This window comes from Panicum virgatum, chromosome 8K (genome assembly GCF_016808335.1).
Source record: "Panicum virgatum strain AP13 chromosome 8K, P.virgatum_v5, whole genome shotgun sequence".
Classification (NCBI taxonomy): Eukaryota; Viridiplantae; Streptophyta; class Magnoliopsida; order Poales; family Poaceae; genus Panicum; species Panicum virgatum.
The window spans coordinates 41921067-41938366 of NC_053143.1; the positions used below are offsets into that span (position 1 = coordinate 41921067).

At 48.4% G+C, this 17300-nt stretch overlaps 1 protein-coding gene and 1 pseudogene across 1 annotated transcript; both read right to left on the minus strand.

The window, feature by feature from the left end:
• Positions 1 to 4741: 4741 nt before the first annotated feature.
• Positions 4742 to 7028, minus strand: LOC120645760 (calvin cycle protein CP12-3, chloroplastic-like). Its single transcript, XM_039922505.1, has 2 exons — positions 6921 to 7028; positions 4742 to 5119 (listed from the first exon to the last, which is right to left on the minus strand). Exons 1-2 carry the CDS (start codon positions 7026 to 7028, stop codon positions 4742 to 4744), a joined length of 486 nt encoding a protein of 161 aa, XP_039778439.1.
• Positions 7029 to 7675: 647 nt separating this feature from the next.
• Positions 7676 to 11518, minus strand: LOC120645761 (annotated as a pseudogene).
• Positions 11519 to 17300: the final 5782 nt, after the last annotated feature.

Below are 17300 nucleotides of genomic sequence, written 5' to 3' on the forward strand. Positions count from 1 at the left end.
GAAAATTTAAAGATTGCAAAATCCCGACAAAAGAGTTACGCGGATAAGAAACGTCAATCGATCATGTTTCAAGTGGGGGATCATGTCTATCTGCGGGTATCTCCGATGAAAGGGGTTCAACGCTTCGGTGTGAAGGGAAAGCTCGCACCTCGCTATGTTGGGCCTTTTCTTATTGTTCAGCAATGTGGGCCAGTGGCATATCGCCTAGAGCTTCCTGCCCACTTATCCGCGGTTCATAATATATTCCATGTCTCTCGGCTCAGAAAGTGCCTCCGTGTTCCCACCAAGATCGTGGATATAGAGGAGCTACAATTGGAGCCCGATCTTATGTATCCTGAGCACCCGGTGAAAATTGTCGATTTTAAGACCTAAGTTACTCGAAATCAAACTAGCAAATTCTATAAGGTGCAATAGAGTAATCACTCCGAGCGGGAAGCTACTTGGGAAACGGAGGAGTTTGTTCGGTCAAAATGTCCGGATTTGCTCCAAACTCACCAAGGTACCTAACCTTCCACGTATTTCCATGTTTCTTTGCAATTTAACACCTCCGTTAAATCTCGGGATGAGATTTCTTTTAGGGGGTAGGATTGTAACACCACATGATTAAATTAATCACGGTCATTAGTTCCAGAAATCACGCGACAAATCACTAACCGAAATTTGTTCAAGTTAGCTGGGCCAGACCGGTCTGACCGGTCGGGGCAACCGGTCTAACCGGTCGGATCTGGGTCTACCATTTTGGGCCCACAATATTGAAATCACACTCTCATTCTCACCAACTCAGTTCACTCCACACCGCGCCAGCTCCCCCCCAAACCCTCACTCCCAAATCCCTCACCCCAAATCCATTCCAAGGCTTGGGGAGTTTCAAATCGGAGTCAAGGATCATCCTCTCCATGTCCTCCTCCCCGGGGTGACGTGGAATCTCCAGTTCTCGTGGAGGAGAGGCCCCTTTCAAGGTAAACAAGCTAGGGTTGGTTCGATCTCCTTTCCTAGATGATCTTAGGTGATTTCCTCTGGTCAAACACCTCCAATGGCACCCCGGAACTAGTTCCTAGAAGGATATTGGAATTAGTGGGCGATTTTCGCCGCGCCAAGGATTCCAGCTTTTGGTCTGGGTTGGACCGGTCTGACTGGTCGGAGAGACCGGTCTGACTGGTGTCGTGGTTAAGTTAAGTAGGACCGGTCTGACTGGTTGGAGGGACCGGTCTGACCGGTAGGGGTCAGGACAGTCCGGCCATGTGTTCGGATACTCCGGGTTTATGGTAGTCTGGACATTCCGGGTTTAGGTCCGGAAACTCCGGACTTGGGAGTCCGGATACTCCGAGTAGGTGTCCGGATACTCCGGATTTTTGGTTTCGAGTCGCACTCAGGCTAGACCGGTCTGACCGATTTGGTATATCGGTCTGACCGGTGCTAGCAGGGCTGAGAGGGTTAAATCAGGGTTTGTTAGTGAAAATAGATAGAAATTGATTTGGTTATTGGTTACTTATAATTTTTATAAATCATGCATGTATTCTCTCATGTCATATGCATATGCATACGTGTAGCAGCTGCGGCGGAGAACATTGTGTACGAGGTGGTTGCGGAGCCATAGGAGCCACAGAGGCAAGCCCTGCAGCAGGAGGATCGTGGGGAGTCGGCCCAAGGCCTAACTCACCCCAGCACTGAGCAGCAGACGCAAGGCAAGCCCCGGTGCATGTCCTATTATTTTAAATTATGACATCTATATACGTTTCTATTACTTGTGCATTACGTTTCAGGAGTTGATTGGAACCCTAGTTGCATGATCCTTAGGTTCTTTGAGTTATACTAGCATGTATAGGAAGATAGAAATGCTATGCTTAATAAGTTCTCGATAGAAGTCGAGTGACTTGTTGTCACTCGCAAGATATAGGATATTTAGAAGTCGGGTAATTTGCGATTACTCGTGAGATATAAGTTATATGTGTCTATATTACAGTCCCTGAATTATTGAAAGTGATATGGAAATGTGAGACCGGACGGGGAGTGATGATGACGTATAGGTATGGCAGCAGGACAGGGTTCCTGGGTGCCTTAGCCCCGTCTGAGTCGGTTAAGGACCGGTCGTTGTCGGCAGTGCTGATCGGGGATTGAGCTGTACTAACCTCATGCCGGGAGTAGAGGTAATCGAAACCGGTAAACCGAGTACTGCTTTGCTTCGAAAGTACAGGAACCCGCACTCAACTCCTGGGGCGAGTCGAGTAGTCACGGAGAATTGGGGATGCATATGTTTACTTTTGGTGGTCTCACATTGAGCTCGGCTGACCATATGTCGTTGGGCTGGTTCCTGTAGTTCGAGGCGGGGAGGGGAAAGGTTGGTGCGTAGGGTCCGACGGGGCTTTTGCGCGCCGTGTTAGTTAGGTCCACCTTGTAAGGTTAAATCGAATCGATTCGCCGTGTCTCGCAGTTATGAGGGCCTTGATCTCTTTGCTGCATCGTAGTCTCATGATAGAATGAGGAGGATATGTATAAATATGACAATGAACACATGGAACTATTATTTGATTGCACCAACATGTTGCTATAGTTGATTCATGCCAACATTAGATTAGAGTTAATTTGTATAGAATCTGGAGCTAAAATAATGAAAGTAAGGAATTACTTTAGTCGCTTTTCTGCAAAATAACCACCAGCCAAAAGCCGTGCATGTCTAGGTATGTGAGCTAAGTTATACCCACTGGTCGGGTAAGCCTTGCTGAGTATTAGTATACTCAGGGTTTGTTGCCACAATCATTTCAGAACCTCAGGACGTCGACTTCTGCCCATGTTGTGTCAAGTTCATCCGCCGGGATGCAGAGGGGTGGCAGGTCGTGGAGCGAGATCGTTAGGTTAGGGAGTCGGCGGGTTGCACACTTGAGGGCTAAGTGTGCAGCCTTCTGTTTTTGCTAGACCGGTCTGACCGGTCTGTGTACTGGTCTGACCGGTGTTCGCGCAGGGTTCCCATGCAGACCGGTCTGACCGGTTGAGAAGAGGCAGAACACTAGCGTAGTTGTAGGTTCTTTTCTATTTGAATTTGGCTACCCTATTGTATAGTTTGTAAACTATTCAGTATATGTAGATTGTGTAAACTATTGGTGTATTTGAACTCGGTTTGTAAAACTCTTTGTTAATATCGTATGTCGCTCTTGTATATTTTCAAATATTTGTTGTGCTTGTACCATCTGCGCCCGCCTTCGCGTGGGACTACCGGTGTTATTTCGATCGGGCCGTGGGTTGAGAAAAGATCGCCAAATTAAGCCATTAAGCTAATGCGCCCGATGTATTCAAATGACGGTCATTACGCTTAATTTGGAGTTTTAATTTGTCGGTTCCGTCACATCCTGATGGCCGGCTCGACGGTGGCGAAGGTGAAGAGCGCCGGCGGTGTGAGCGACGATGGACGCAAAGGATGAAGACGTCTCTTGGCTTCTCCGTCCGTGAGCCCGGCCGTGGTGGTGGTGTTGTTGGATCGTAGACGCCATCTGCTTGGTCATGGGCTCCTTGATAGACGCGGCTCGGATGGTGAGCCTCGATCAAGATGAGGTCCTGTTGTGTGGTGACGGTGAGCGACGCTAGTGGAGCTTGGTTGTGGTCCAGCGGCGCCTCTATGAACGGCCGCCGCGCTGGCCGTGTCACGGGTCTTGAACATGACGATCTAGAAGTCTGTCTTCGAAGTCGGGAAGACGCATCTCCAGGGGCAGGTTCCCAGCACCCATCCACCCATGCATGCTGCTGAGAGAAACAAAGAGAGGATCATTAGCGGTGCTCAGTCCTCACCCACGGATGTAGTGCAGACCATCTTTCTCCTTCCTTGCTCGCTCTACGAGAAGATGCGCCACTGTTCCGCTCAGCGGCCGAGCCGAGGTGAACGTCGATGACGAGCAGAAGGGTGCCGCCGTCCTGGCGCGAAGGTGATTACGGATGCCGGCCGTACGACGGCTCCTTCGCCCGTGCGCTTGATGGAGGAACCCTGGCCGAAGGGCCACCGGCGGCCTGGGCTGGCCCTGCTGGAAAAAGAAGACCCCTTGCACCGGAGACGCACGAGCCTTTATATATACTAGGTCAAAAGCGCGCTACGCCGCGCCCACCTGGATGGCATGGCAGTGGGCTGAAGGTTCTTTTTTTTTTGTTTGGACTGGAGCATTGTTGTGGGCTGTCACGGTGCTTGTGGGCTGGGCTGGCGAAGGTGGTTGGCTGCGGTGGGCCGAAATGCAGGGCCCGTGTCGGGCTGTCCAGGTGAACCAAGCACTCCTAGCTTGCTCCTTCCACGGCTGATAAATATGTTGTGTGTACAATAAAAGTAAATTTGTACACGGTTCAGATGGTGTGACAACAAAACACTCAATATTCGTGTACTTGGTATGAATTTTTTTTGCACGAGGTTTTGAATTGCAACCAATCTTATAAAACACATAAGTGGATGCTATCAATCTTGAGTTGCCCTCACCAGGCATAGGCAGTCACTACGACCAGAAATGCTCGTCGCATTCAGATTCAGAGTACAGGGGGCAGCTGAAACCGCCATGAAACTGAAATAAATTCTTGCTCTCTGATTGAAGAAGCAACGCTAATGGTGCCTAATCATACCATTGCTATTAGTAATAAACCACAACAGAAAGCTGAAACATGTTCTCTTTCTGGAGCCTCGATCGATCTGCTGGCAGTAAACAAAGCACCACGCCCATGATGATTCAGAGCCAGATTAAAGAAAGCGAGACACGGCGGACGCATGGCGCAGTCAGTCGTCGACGTCGACGTAGACAATGGCGCAGTCGTCAGCATCGGGGTTGTGCACGCAGAAGGGCTCGAGCGGGTCGCCAGGGGCCTCGGCGATGCAGGGGCGGAGGTCGGCCCTGGCCTGGCTCACCTCCTCCACCTCGTCCCACGCCACGCGGCAACCGGCCTCCGCCTCGTGCCCCGCGCACGCCTCCATCGCCTCCGCCACTGTCCGCTCCACAAGCTCCGCCAGCGCCGCCTCCCTCCTCGGCGTCCCCTTGTACCGGCACTTCGCCGCCGCCACCACCACCAGCCGCCCCGCCAGCGCTGCCTCCCTCCTCGCCGTCCCCTTGTACCGGCGCTTCGCCGCCGCCACCACCACGAGCCGCCTCGGCTGCCGCTACTGCTGGCGCGCGCCAACGCCGGCGGGGAGAGCCATGGCGGCGAAGAAGAGGGCGGCGATGGACGATGCCGCCATTGGAGGGCAGTGGGAGGACTGACTAATCGAGGACACGCATAGAAAATGGGGGACCCGGCGGGCTCACCGCGCAGCCGAGGCAGTGCGGATGCGGCATGTGGGCGCGACGATTCCACACCCCGCGTCGAGCGTTTCTCTCCAAGGCGGTCCTCGCTCTCTCCAAATCAAACGTGTGTCGCTCTGTGAACAGCCGGGTGCTCCCAGGCTTCCTACCCCACGGCGTATATGAGTTAAGAGTATAGGCAAAGACTAGGGCATCAGATAAGAGCAGGCTACGGCTCCACGTGTTGAGCGCCGCCGGAATTCTGTTGGGCTGCTCCGTGTAAGGTGCCGTGGGCGTTCCATATTCGTTGCATGAGGATGTTGCTCCGTCGAGCAATAATCCCAAACGTGTGCCTGGTGGGCCAAGACCACCAATCCGTCTCCCGGCCCGTTCATACACTAGGAAACGTCCTGCGCCTTGATTTTGTACACGTGCAGGACGTACGCCATGCACAATGGCTGTCATGTAGAGCAATGATCAACGCTAACTGATCTTATAGATGGCCATTTGACCCGATACCCATGGGGGCCCGAAGCCCGGCCCATATTAGCCCGACCCGAGCACGGCACGGGCCCGAATATTATTGGGCTCGGGCCGGCACGGGCACGATAGCCGGGCCGTGCCTGGGCCTCACTGTCAGCCCATGGACGCGTCCAGGCACGGCCCGAAAAAGGGCGGCCCGATCGGCCCAATGGGTAGCACGATAGGCCCGTTTAAATACTATGTTATCCATTATCAAATCCTATTTAAACATTTTCGGGCTGCCGGGCCAAACGGGCCGGCCCGGCCTGATTAAATCAATTTCGGGCTGTGCCTGGGCCGGCACTTCAGCCCATGGGCAGGCACGGCACGGCCCGTAAATATTTTCATTCTTAAGCGGGTCATGCCTAAACGGGCCGTGCTTAGACGGGCCCGTGCCGGGCCGGGCCGGGCCGCCCGTTTGGCCACCTATAACTGATCTTAAGAATTAGAATACACACAAGCATGCATGCACTCTTGTGCAATTAGCTTGTCATGCCATGCGTGCATGTACGTGAAGCCCTTGCATTTGCTAGCTTTTTTTTTCTCCTTCTTTCCTCTTTAATAGCTCGTACGATTATCTATACCAGCTCGTTTGAACAGAACAGATATATGATATCACACTTGAAGGATTTTGAACAAAATCACGTCAAACACATGGCAACACTAAGGATCAGACATCACCAACTAGAGAAGAAAACAGAGCAACAAAGTTCTGTTTTTTGTTTCTCTATATCAAAAACAACAGCTACAACTACTAATTCCATCATAAAGAAGAACCAGTACCAATTGCTACCAGCGCGCCAGAAAGCTTCTCGAATCCACGCTTAGATCTTGCAGAGGCACAGCTCATGCATGCAATGCAAGGGTGCTTGTTGACCTCGGTCGGAGGAGCGCCCAGCTGCCGCGAGCCGCGACACGGCCGGCTCGGCACCGGCGCCCGGCGCCACCCAGGAAGCGGCCGGCTCACCAGCTCCGACACGCCCGCGTCCTGGGCGATGGCGTCCGGCTGCCCGCCGGCACCCCCCCACCTCGTAATCGTGGCCTGTTACATCACTCACCTAAGCTGGGGTCACCGACCGCCACCCTAAGTTCCTCCGTCACAGCCGCCGTCGCCAGCTGCGACGACGTGTTCGTTCGAGGTGCTCTGCTCCTACATACCACGGCGCCAACCAGTGCTGGGCGCACGGCGTCCGGGTGTTCCTCAACCCGGGACACGTACGACAACCTCTTGTGCGCCGACGCCGAGCACCTCGGCTGCTGCACCATCAGGTTCCGCAAGGACGGCGGCGTGGAGAAGCTGTACGAGATGGCCGGCGACCTTGCCGCTGCCGATATTCATGGTCGAGCTGCGTCGGCAGGAATATCAGCAGGGTCATCGGCAAGGAGAGCACATATTGCTACACCACATCCAGCACACGTGTTGGTACACCACATAGATGATTCTGAATCAACCAGAGGGGCTTCTGCCTGGGAACCTATGATTCTTTAGACGCATGCATATTGTCGGAATCCAAACGCAAAAGCACATATCCAAGCAAAATTGCATCCTTTGAAGGAAACTATCAACGAGTAGCTAGGCAAACCATAACCACTTGCCATAACAGGCACCCAAGCAGCCTGTTGCTGCGTGCTGGATAATAAGTAGGAGAATAGCTTACAATAACACGCATTCAAGCGACCATCCGACCATTTGCAGGAGATGAAACCTCAAATATAGTCTACAGACAAAAGAACAGCAGGTATCAACCAATTGCTATGATGTTATGGACGGTTTCAACCGTACGCTGCTGCTGCTGAGGAAACAAAATATAATATTTTTAAGTACTCTACTGAAAACTTGTATTCGAGCAAACTTTAGAACTTGTAGCTTGCATCATCCCATGTCCAGTGCAGGCATGTAACTGATGGATTGCTTAATCAGAGTCTTCATAGACGCCCTCATCATCAGAAATCTCATCAAAAGAACGCCAGTTGATAGCGCAAGATGCCACCAATGCCACCAAATCCTCTACAGAACTGTGATCCCTCCTGTGATTTGTTGGTAACAAACTCAAGTGTGCAACCAAACTTTCTATACTCGATGGCAAACCATTCCAAAAGCGAGGTTTTCTCCTGAACTTCCAACTCAGCATTGGTAGATGGATCACGGAAATTGCTCTGGTCTACTTCTTGCTCCTTGTTGAGATGTTTTATGGTAATTTCTCCAGTTGCACTGTGCTTAAGCACATATCTGTTAATATCAAGGTTTTCCCACAATACCAACGTCTCCACAGCACCCATTTCAAGAGCCTTTAGTGTGTCATCAACACCAAAAACATACTTCCCTGTATCTTGACTGATTTCTTCAAAATACTTCCCAATCAACTTTTTCTCCTGTATGAACTTCACGTTGGCAAGAATTTGAGCGGATAACTCAATGGCTTGGTTGAAATCATTCTCCCCACCATATGAAACATCAACAACATTAAGTATTTTAGCCTGGAGGCGCTGATTGGCTAAGCTCAGTTTTAAAATCAGCAGAACCAGCCAAAATTAGTCCAGCAACATTAGGCTGACTAGTAGCTGGGTTGATGAAGAACTGTGTGGCAAGTTCAGCTGTTTTCCGGACATAATTATGACGTTTTTCCATCCGAAGCCGAGCAAAATGCAGAGCAGATTGCCCTCTTCCATGCTTCTTAGGGAGATCTGAAAGGAATCGGGTGCTCATAGCCTAAGAGCAGGAGGGGGTGAATTAGGCAATCTAAAATATAAACCTAAGGCTCCAACTAGTTTGCACATAAAATTAAACTATTGCATGCTAGCTAGATGTGCAGCTACGGTTCTTCTAGTATGAAATCCTCATCCCAAAAGAATTTTGCAACCTATAGCCAATCCTAGCTTGATCTACACTAAGAATGTAAAGACACACAAGTTGCAAGTATAAAATGCGAAAACGTAAAGAGGGAATGAGAGGAAGCGAACTCTTGACACAAAGATATATCCCGTGGTATCGGTAGGCACTAAGCCACCTCTAGTCCACGTTGTTGAAGCACTCAATCAAGAGTATCGCTTCTCGGCAATCAAGTCTTTTCGAGGACACCTTGACTTGCCACGAAGGCTAGGCCACAAAGGCTCATGCTAAGTTCCCGGTCACCTTGATCCCGCTTTCCACTAAGGAGCATCTCCACGAAGCATGATGTCACCATGTCCCCTGCACAAAGCCGTCGACGCTGTTCCACACTAAGCAGGAGGGTCATAGACTTGCGGGCGAGCCATCAAAGCTCCAAGGAGGCCGGCGCACCAAGATACAAGCTTGAGCAGCTCTCAATCACAGCACACAAGGTACAACACCTTGCTCTCTCACTCAAACTTGAGCTAGCCTAGCACTCTCACTCACAAAGCTTGTGCTAAACCTAAGGATTTGATCAATAGTCTCTTAGATGGCTTGGAGCACTTCTCTGGTATGGGTGTAGCTTCTCACGAACTCCAGCTACCTTAAAATGCCCGGGGTGAGGCCCTTATATAGCCCATCCACTCCATAGAGCCGTTGCAAACCGTTGGGCTAACAGTGCACAAAGCGTTGGTTAAACCGGTCACACGCGTCTGTTTAACTGGTCACACTGAACCTTTCTCCTAGCCATTGGACTTCTGACAGGCTCTGAATGCTGCCATTGATGCACCGATGGTTGTACCGACACTATGTCGGTTTAACCAGTCCTGAACACTTTGTTCCTTGCTGCTTGACATGCTCTCTGGACAATAGTGAGACCATTGCACTGATGCCTCTGATTACCAGCGTCGGTTTAACTGATCGCACTAGGTCTTCTTTACTTGGCCTTCACTTGCATAGTCCAATGCACCGACGCGTTCTTTTTCCATTTTAACCGGTGCTCCTTTTTCAGCATCACCTGAGCAACCATTGCTTAGACCAATGCACCGACCTGTTGTAACTCCATGGTGTCAGTTTAACCGGTGCATGCATTCATGCTCGCTTTGTCCAACTCATCGCAACTGTCATTTGGATGCTTCAAATATATTCTATCTCTGCTTTTTCACTATAATTTGGACATCTTGACAGCGAATTGGAAACATTGGATTACATCCATGGGACCTAGAAATTCTACAAACTTGAGCTAACAACTTTATTTGTTCCATTGATTATGTTGTCACACAATCACCAAAATCACAAACAAAGGTCTAATGGGGCCATGTTCCTTACAAGATCAACAGTGAACTTGTGAAGCACATTGCAAGTATTGCCACTCAGTGTGCCAAAAAGAGTTCCATTACCATCCATAACAATTAAACCAAATTTTTTTTTCGCGACCGTGCCTGAGCACGTTTTTTATTAAGAAGAAAGCAGCTACAAACACAATCTTGATATGGACAAACAGAGCTTGACCAACACAAGAGCACAAAGGACTAAAAATAGAGAAACACTAAAAAAACACACACATAAACAAGAAAATACAGCGACAACACAAACAGCAGCAAAGCAACACGGAGTAGACAAAAAGCACAACCCACACCACTAGCCACAACCCTACAACTGAACCTGCTAGCAGAAACAACAACGTCCAGAGGCAAAGGTCAACGACCTAACAAAGGTGGCTAAGCATCCACCCGAAGCAAACATCAACCATATAAATTAAGAACCTTTCTACGCCGCCCGGATCCACCATATACACTAGACCGGACCTGCTGACAGCGGCCACCGTCGGGTATGTCAAATATCAACTGCAGTATTCTGTGGTACAGATACTAACACACCGATAGCAATACAAATCATCAGGCTCATTTTCCTCCACGTAGCACCAGGCCAACGCAAAGTTTTCATGCATCGGACGCGGGTCGGATAATCAGGGCCAGACGGTCTAGTCATTCTCATGTCAAAAGTCAATGTTGGCGGCGGCGGACTATTCTACCACCTCCTCTACATATGTGAACACTACTACAATAAAGGTTTCTAGGAGCGGGCAAAAAGTGATTTTTATAGACGGGTATCGCATCCACCCCTGTTTTACGCAGCTAAAAATAGTATTTATAACAATTGGTAACATGATCGCTTCTAAAAATTTATTTCCAGATACGGGTCACCTCCTCACCCGTCCCTGATAATGCATTTGTAGGGACGGGTCATCCCCCACCCGCCCCTAAAAATCGATTTGCCGCCCCTAGAACCGATTTAAAAATTGAAAATAAAAACAAGGCGCCGGCGCACTGTGGTCGGCGTCCCTGCAGCTCTGGTCGCAGTCCCACACGTCGTGCTCCGCCGTGTCCAGGAAGAGCCACTTGCTTGCAAGAGCTGGCCTCGGGCCATTGCGTCGGTCGGAGCGCCGCCGCCATGGCTCACACGCCACGGTCCCCGCCGATGGCCTCGCCGCTGCCGCGTCGTCCAGGGGCTGCGCCTAATCTTCACACACGCACGCACGCACGCTGCAGGATCAACAAGCAAGAGAGGTCAGCATCGACATGCACGCATGAACGGCACAGGATTGACAGGTAAGATCTCACAGGCAAGAGAGATGGCCACGCACGCAAGCCACAGGATTGACAGGCAAGAGAGGTCATGTGCGCCCCGTCCATGGAGCCGCTTCATGTGCGCCCCGCTCGGCGGCCGCGGCTGGCTTGCGTTGACCACCACCCTGTGCTCGATCCAGGCGCCCTCTCAGCGGATCTGCAGGCTGGGCAAGCAGACCTGCAGGTCCAGTGGTCCAGTGGCCTGCTTCTTGAATGGCCGGCCGCCGCTGCCACTCGTGCAGGGACTCGGCCCGCATGCCGGCCAGGGATCGAGGGAGGAGAGGAGGGGATCAGAGGGAAAGAGAAAGAACAGGGAAGGAGAAGGAAGCATGCCGGTCTCCTAGAGGCCGCGGGGGTACGCTATTGGCAGAGATCGAGAGGGCTCTGATCGATGATGGCGCTGCCACCAGATTGGGGGCGGATCGATGATGCGGACCATGAAAAGAACTGCTAGCGGACCATCCGCTATACACGGGCGGACCGTCGCGGTTCAAGAGGACGTGCAGGTGTTCAGATGTCCAAACTTTTTTAACGGCGGACGGTTCGCTAAAAATCATGAAAAATCGTTTAATTCATTAAAAATAGCAAAACACTTCAAAAAAATATAATATTTTTACCAGAAGCTTAATGCAACATGTATAATTTAGAAGAAAAAAAATACCAAAATCTAATTTGAGTGCCCATATTAGTTCAAGGTGTGAAAACCACAAAGAATAGCTCCCACACTAACTTATATTTTTCAAACATTTAATTATTAGATACAATGAAATACATTTGTCACATTTTTTCCTAGTTTTGTAGGTTAGAATAGTCTTATTGTTAACACTGAATTTTGGTAAATTCGATATAGCCTGAATTATGAAGCAATCGGCTCTTTGTGTCAATAGGGAAGCCGATAGTCAACGCCTGTTGCCGAAGAAGCAGGAAAACAGCTAGCAGGGACTTCACGCGTAAAGGCGATTGAAACAAAGGGCTAACAAGAACTTGCATGCATATAGCAACATAGGAATTATTCGGCTTAATCTGGCCGGATAATCACGATGATTAACATGCAAATCAAAGCATAGGAAGCTTCGTACATGAAAGAGGAAAGAGGCAAGATCAAAGGAAAGGCATCCACGTGCAAACAAAAGGTGATTTAATAAAGAAAGGAAATACGGCATGGGTATCATTCTTGCGTGCGTCACGATGAAACAATTAGGAATGATTATGCATGCGGATTGGCATTGGCACGGATGGACAGGGAGAAGCTTAATTGAGGAGGACTCCGCATAAAGAAAAATAGAGTCCATGTATTTTAATATTAGTGTGTTTAGATATTTCTTTATTAGCAAGTCTGGTGTGCCGTGACCGGCTAGGTTGTCTAGGCTATAAATATGTACTCCCATCCATTGTGGAAGGATTATCACACGATCAATCAACAAACTCTATTTTTTACTTGCAATTTACTTTTCGGCGACTTCGCCACTTTTCTTTTCTTTTCGACGAGTTCTTTCGAGTTGATCAAGGACGCCTAACATTCGAGCGACTCGATCTGCTGGTAAGTTTTCGTTTACTGAGTAAATCTGAGCTCTAGCTTCCGGGCGCATCGCTGTGACTTCGTTCAGATCTATTCAAAAGTTATTGAATTAAATTTAGGATTTGACTTCCAGGTGTATCGCTGTCGTCTCATCTAGATTAATTCACAATTTATCGATATTTGCTAGTTCTATAGGTTTTACCTGTTGTTTTAGCTTTTATCGATATCTATCCAGCTTGGAATACGTTTGATCGACTGATTATTGTGTTATCTTATTCATAATTATATAGCCGATTAGATCTATTCCAGGTGATTGTCTAGCGTTGTTTAGGTTACACATTCGTAACATTTACACTGCTCTCTGTGCACATCGGCTGACCTAGCCTATTGTTTATTTCAAATCGGCTAATCGAGCCGATTTTATCATCTTCTGTATCTGCAATCGCCTGCCGATAAGGCCTGTGAGGGATATTCGGAAACTCCAGCCGACACACCCTTGAATTTAACGTTTACTCTGTCTCCTTGTCAATCAACAGGTCAGATTGACCGGCACACTTGGTCTACTTTCCGAAGCTTGGCGAACACTTGCCCTCGGATTCCAGTGTGTTGATTTTTGCGTCAACACATCTTTTGACACGCCCAGTGGGACCCGACGATATCATCATGAATTTTCCAATGGAGATGTTCGAGCAAGCTATGAAACAAGCAATGATCGACTGGACTAACAGCCTGCATCAAACATAGGCTCAGACAGGCGGTTATCAATATTATGCATCGGCTCCGCAACCGATGTCTTTTCAGCAACCATGGTTAACAGTTCAACAGACACAGCCTATGGTTCAACAACCGCGAAGAATCATTTATCAGTTTCAACTGCCAGCAAGCTATCAGCTACAGACGTTTATCCTTTCACTGATGAGTTATCAACCACAACAGTCAGGCGGTTACCAACCACAGGCATCGGCTTATCAGCCGATGAGTTATCAACCATCGATGGCTATTCCGCAACAATCAAATTATTATCTGCCACAGACGTCGATTTGTCATATGACTTGTCAGCTTCAACAATTAAGTGTGCAACAGCTGATTGCAGAGTCACCGGTTGTACAACATCCAATCGTGCAACAACTTCGACCAGATAGTTGTCAGCCGATTATGCAACAATCGGAGCCAATAATCCAGCCAAGACAGGGAATTTGAATCTAAGGTATTGGCTTCTGGAATGTCCAGAAAATTAGAGGATGACAATATTGAAGATAAAATCTCAGCCAATATTGAAGATGAGGAGGCTACCTCTGAATTACTAATCTCTGAAAAATCTGAAGAGTTGAAATCTATCAATTCTGGGGTGCAATTGTTGGCTAAGGAACTAGGAAGACAAGACCGGCATGAAGAAAGGCTGGATTTTGAAAGGTCTTCTGCAGAAGAATTGGCCGTTAAACAAAAATTGTTTAGAGTTGGGAATATCAAGAAACCAGTGCAAATTGGTGAACACTTATTTCCGACAGACATGACCAATGTCAATGGCCATGATGGGAAATTTAACTCTACGATATTGGTCTTTCAAAGGGCAGAGAAGTCTGAATCCATTGTTAGAGAAAACTTGAATAAATATATTATTTGGACTGGGAAGGCCAATATAGTGATCCTTACAAGAGTATTGGCTGTCATATTCACTGAGTATAATCGGGGGTTCTGCTTAAATTTATGGGATCCAGGTGGACAGAGCTATGAGTGTAGCAGTAACCATGGGCCGATGACTTTGTTTTTCTTTTAGTCTATTGACTATCGGCTTGTTACGTATGCTTATTGACTTTTGTCCTTGGATTGCTGATATGGTTCCATCGGCTATTACAAAGCTGACGATTCATGCATTGGTTTAAAAAAATATTCCAAAGATGAGGTTATACCTAAGTTTGATGAAATACAATGTGGCCGATGGCATCTGATGGCACGTCTGATATATTCTCATTCATTAGTAAGAGGAAGACAGTCAGAATGCATTGGATTTTCACACGTCAACGGAGACTGGAAAATATTTAAGTAATGAACATCCGATGACAGAAATATTAATCTGAATACCAGCTTCGGATGCATGATCAGTTGATGAGAATGTACAGTGTATACATCGGCTGATGGTGCTTGTTATTAGGACCTCCGACAGAATAGTAAGAAGCTAATCTATCATTGGCTATATGCGTTGAACAATGATCTCTGCTGATATATCCGGTGCCAAGAGGAGAAGAATCAGCTGTCATGGTCACCAGGGGAATTGCATGATATCAGGAGCCGATGAGTTGACTCTTCCGGAGCTTGCATCAATCACATCGGAGGACTCAACAACCAAAGCATCCGTGCAAATTCATTTGTTAAACAAATCGGCTACATGCGCTTCAAATTGTTGGCATCTATAGCCGATGATTGTTCAAGGAGTGGAGGCTGAAAAGTTAAATCTCAGATATATTAGCCGACAAAGGCCTTGGAAGTCGGAGCCAATGTCAAACCTGCTCCTCGGCAACGAAGGCAACTGTAAACTTGATAGCCGATGATGTGGAGGACAGTTGATGATAGAGTTGATCCTACCTAAGCACGCTCCATCTCGGCTGGCGCACGCTTCACATGTTTGGCATTGGTGACACACTGACCATTCTGCTCAGGCTCATGACTGTTAGGACACCGAGGAGGCCGTGGAGCACCTGAATGACATCAAAGCTACAACCGACGTCCAGAAAAACGCTGATCATGGGGTTCATTGGCCATGAATGTATCGGCTATGGGACTGTTAAATTGGCACATTGGCTGATGAACTAACATTGGCTAGCAATATTAGTTTATTTAGCTGATGAAATAGCTATCGGCTAACTATTTGGAACGTCTTCCTCCCCTTCACCGTCGGCATGAACGTGACTGGGCATAGACACAAATGGTGATGGTAACGGCGTCAACAATGGCATCACGGGTCGACGATCGACGATCCGGCGTGCAGTCTTTAAGATCAAAGTGTGTCGGCTCTAATGGTCACAGCCGATGGCAAGAAGCAAAGGTTCCTCCCGGCTGGCAGGATAATTGAAGAAACTAGTCATTGGTGTACATCGGTAAGGGCACTTGCTTCCATCCTGTACATGCATGCAGCCGATGAAGAGGAACTAACAGGTGCATGTATTAGCCGATGGAGGCTATGTGGTATTTGCATCGGCTGTTGAAAGTATAATCGGCTATATGAAATATTTTATTACATCGGAGTTGATCAACAAGTCGGCTGGATGCATCGGCCGCGACGGATGAAACAACTAGCAGCTTAAACTTGAAAGGTTCTACTTTTGGAAAAAATCGGCAGTATTACTCGAAAGGCCGATGCGACCATTATGGTTACGTGAAAACAGCTACCTCCTTGACTTGGCCGATTATTTTTGGGAGATCATTGGCCATGAAGCCGGATCATTGGAGATAGCTTCCTTGAAATAATACCACAGCAAGGGGAGAAAATAGGGCATCAATTATAAATGGACTGATGGCCGATAGCACGGAATTAAGAAGGCGATGACTATGCTTATTGCCTCCGGACAGTCAATTCTGAACATGTATCTGGGGGGTATCGGAAATCAATTTTGAAGTAATTGATTGATGGGATATTAATTAGCCGCCGGACCATGACACCACGCGTCAGCTCTTCAGCATCATCACGATGGGATTGACACGGTGCACAAATGCGTGGCGCAGATCGGCATCGGCAAAACCACGCATCATCGACAAGGCGGCATATCGGCGCGCCGTTCATCTGCGACCAATCGGCAAGCGTGGACCCTCTTATCTATGCAATGGAGATCGTTGATCAGCAGAGGCCGAGTGGATCCTTTCGGTTAGCAGCAAGCCAACACGGGCTTATCAGCACCATTTGGTTCTTTCCACCCGATGCAAGGGCCGGTCGGCCGATGAAATTAAATATGCCAGCCGATAGCTCGCACAATATGGAAAAACGTCGGCTAATGAAGTTTTAAGAAAATTCAGAGGCATGTGATTCTTCGTCGGCAATAAGGAGAGCCAATACATTCTTAATCGGCTGGTGATTGGCCTAAGAGAGAGCGAGGAAACCGGTCCAACTTCTTTGCTGCTGCGCGAATAAGAGGATGGGAATACTAGGAGGGAGAAGCAAATACAAGTCCCATAAGCATGTGTCCTAGTTGATCAGAGGGACGAGAATCATGAACGAGATAAGCATGTGGCCGAATAACTATATCAATACTGTCTATCGGCTTTTATCAGTTCCATGGCACATCGCATGAACGTCAAGCTGTATAGAAGCCAATATTGGTCTACCTAAGTCTGTGGTCTACGAGTGGAGATGCCTTATTGGCTACTAATACTGGGTTGAGCCGATGTGAGGACGCAGATAATACATCGGCCACTAAGTTGAGCCGATGGGAAGGCACGAACGAGGCATTGGGCACCAGCATTTATCACAGGTCCTCACGACTGCTTCGTTCTTGACGGATGGTACACAATATATGCTTTCCTTTCGA

Coding starts and splice junctions, on each gene's coding strand:
- LOC120645760 (XM_039922505.1), bottom strand. CDS start 7,028: ATGGTGCAGCAGCCGAGGTGCTCGGCGTCGGCGCACAAGAGGTTGTCG. Junction 5,120..6,920: donor CAGCACTGGTTGGCGCCGTG/GTATGTAGGAGC, acceptor CGCCAGCAGTAG/CGGCAGCCGAGGCGGCTCGT.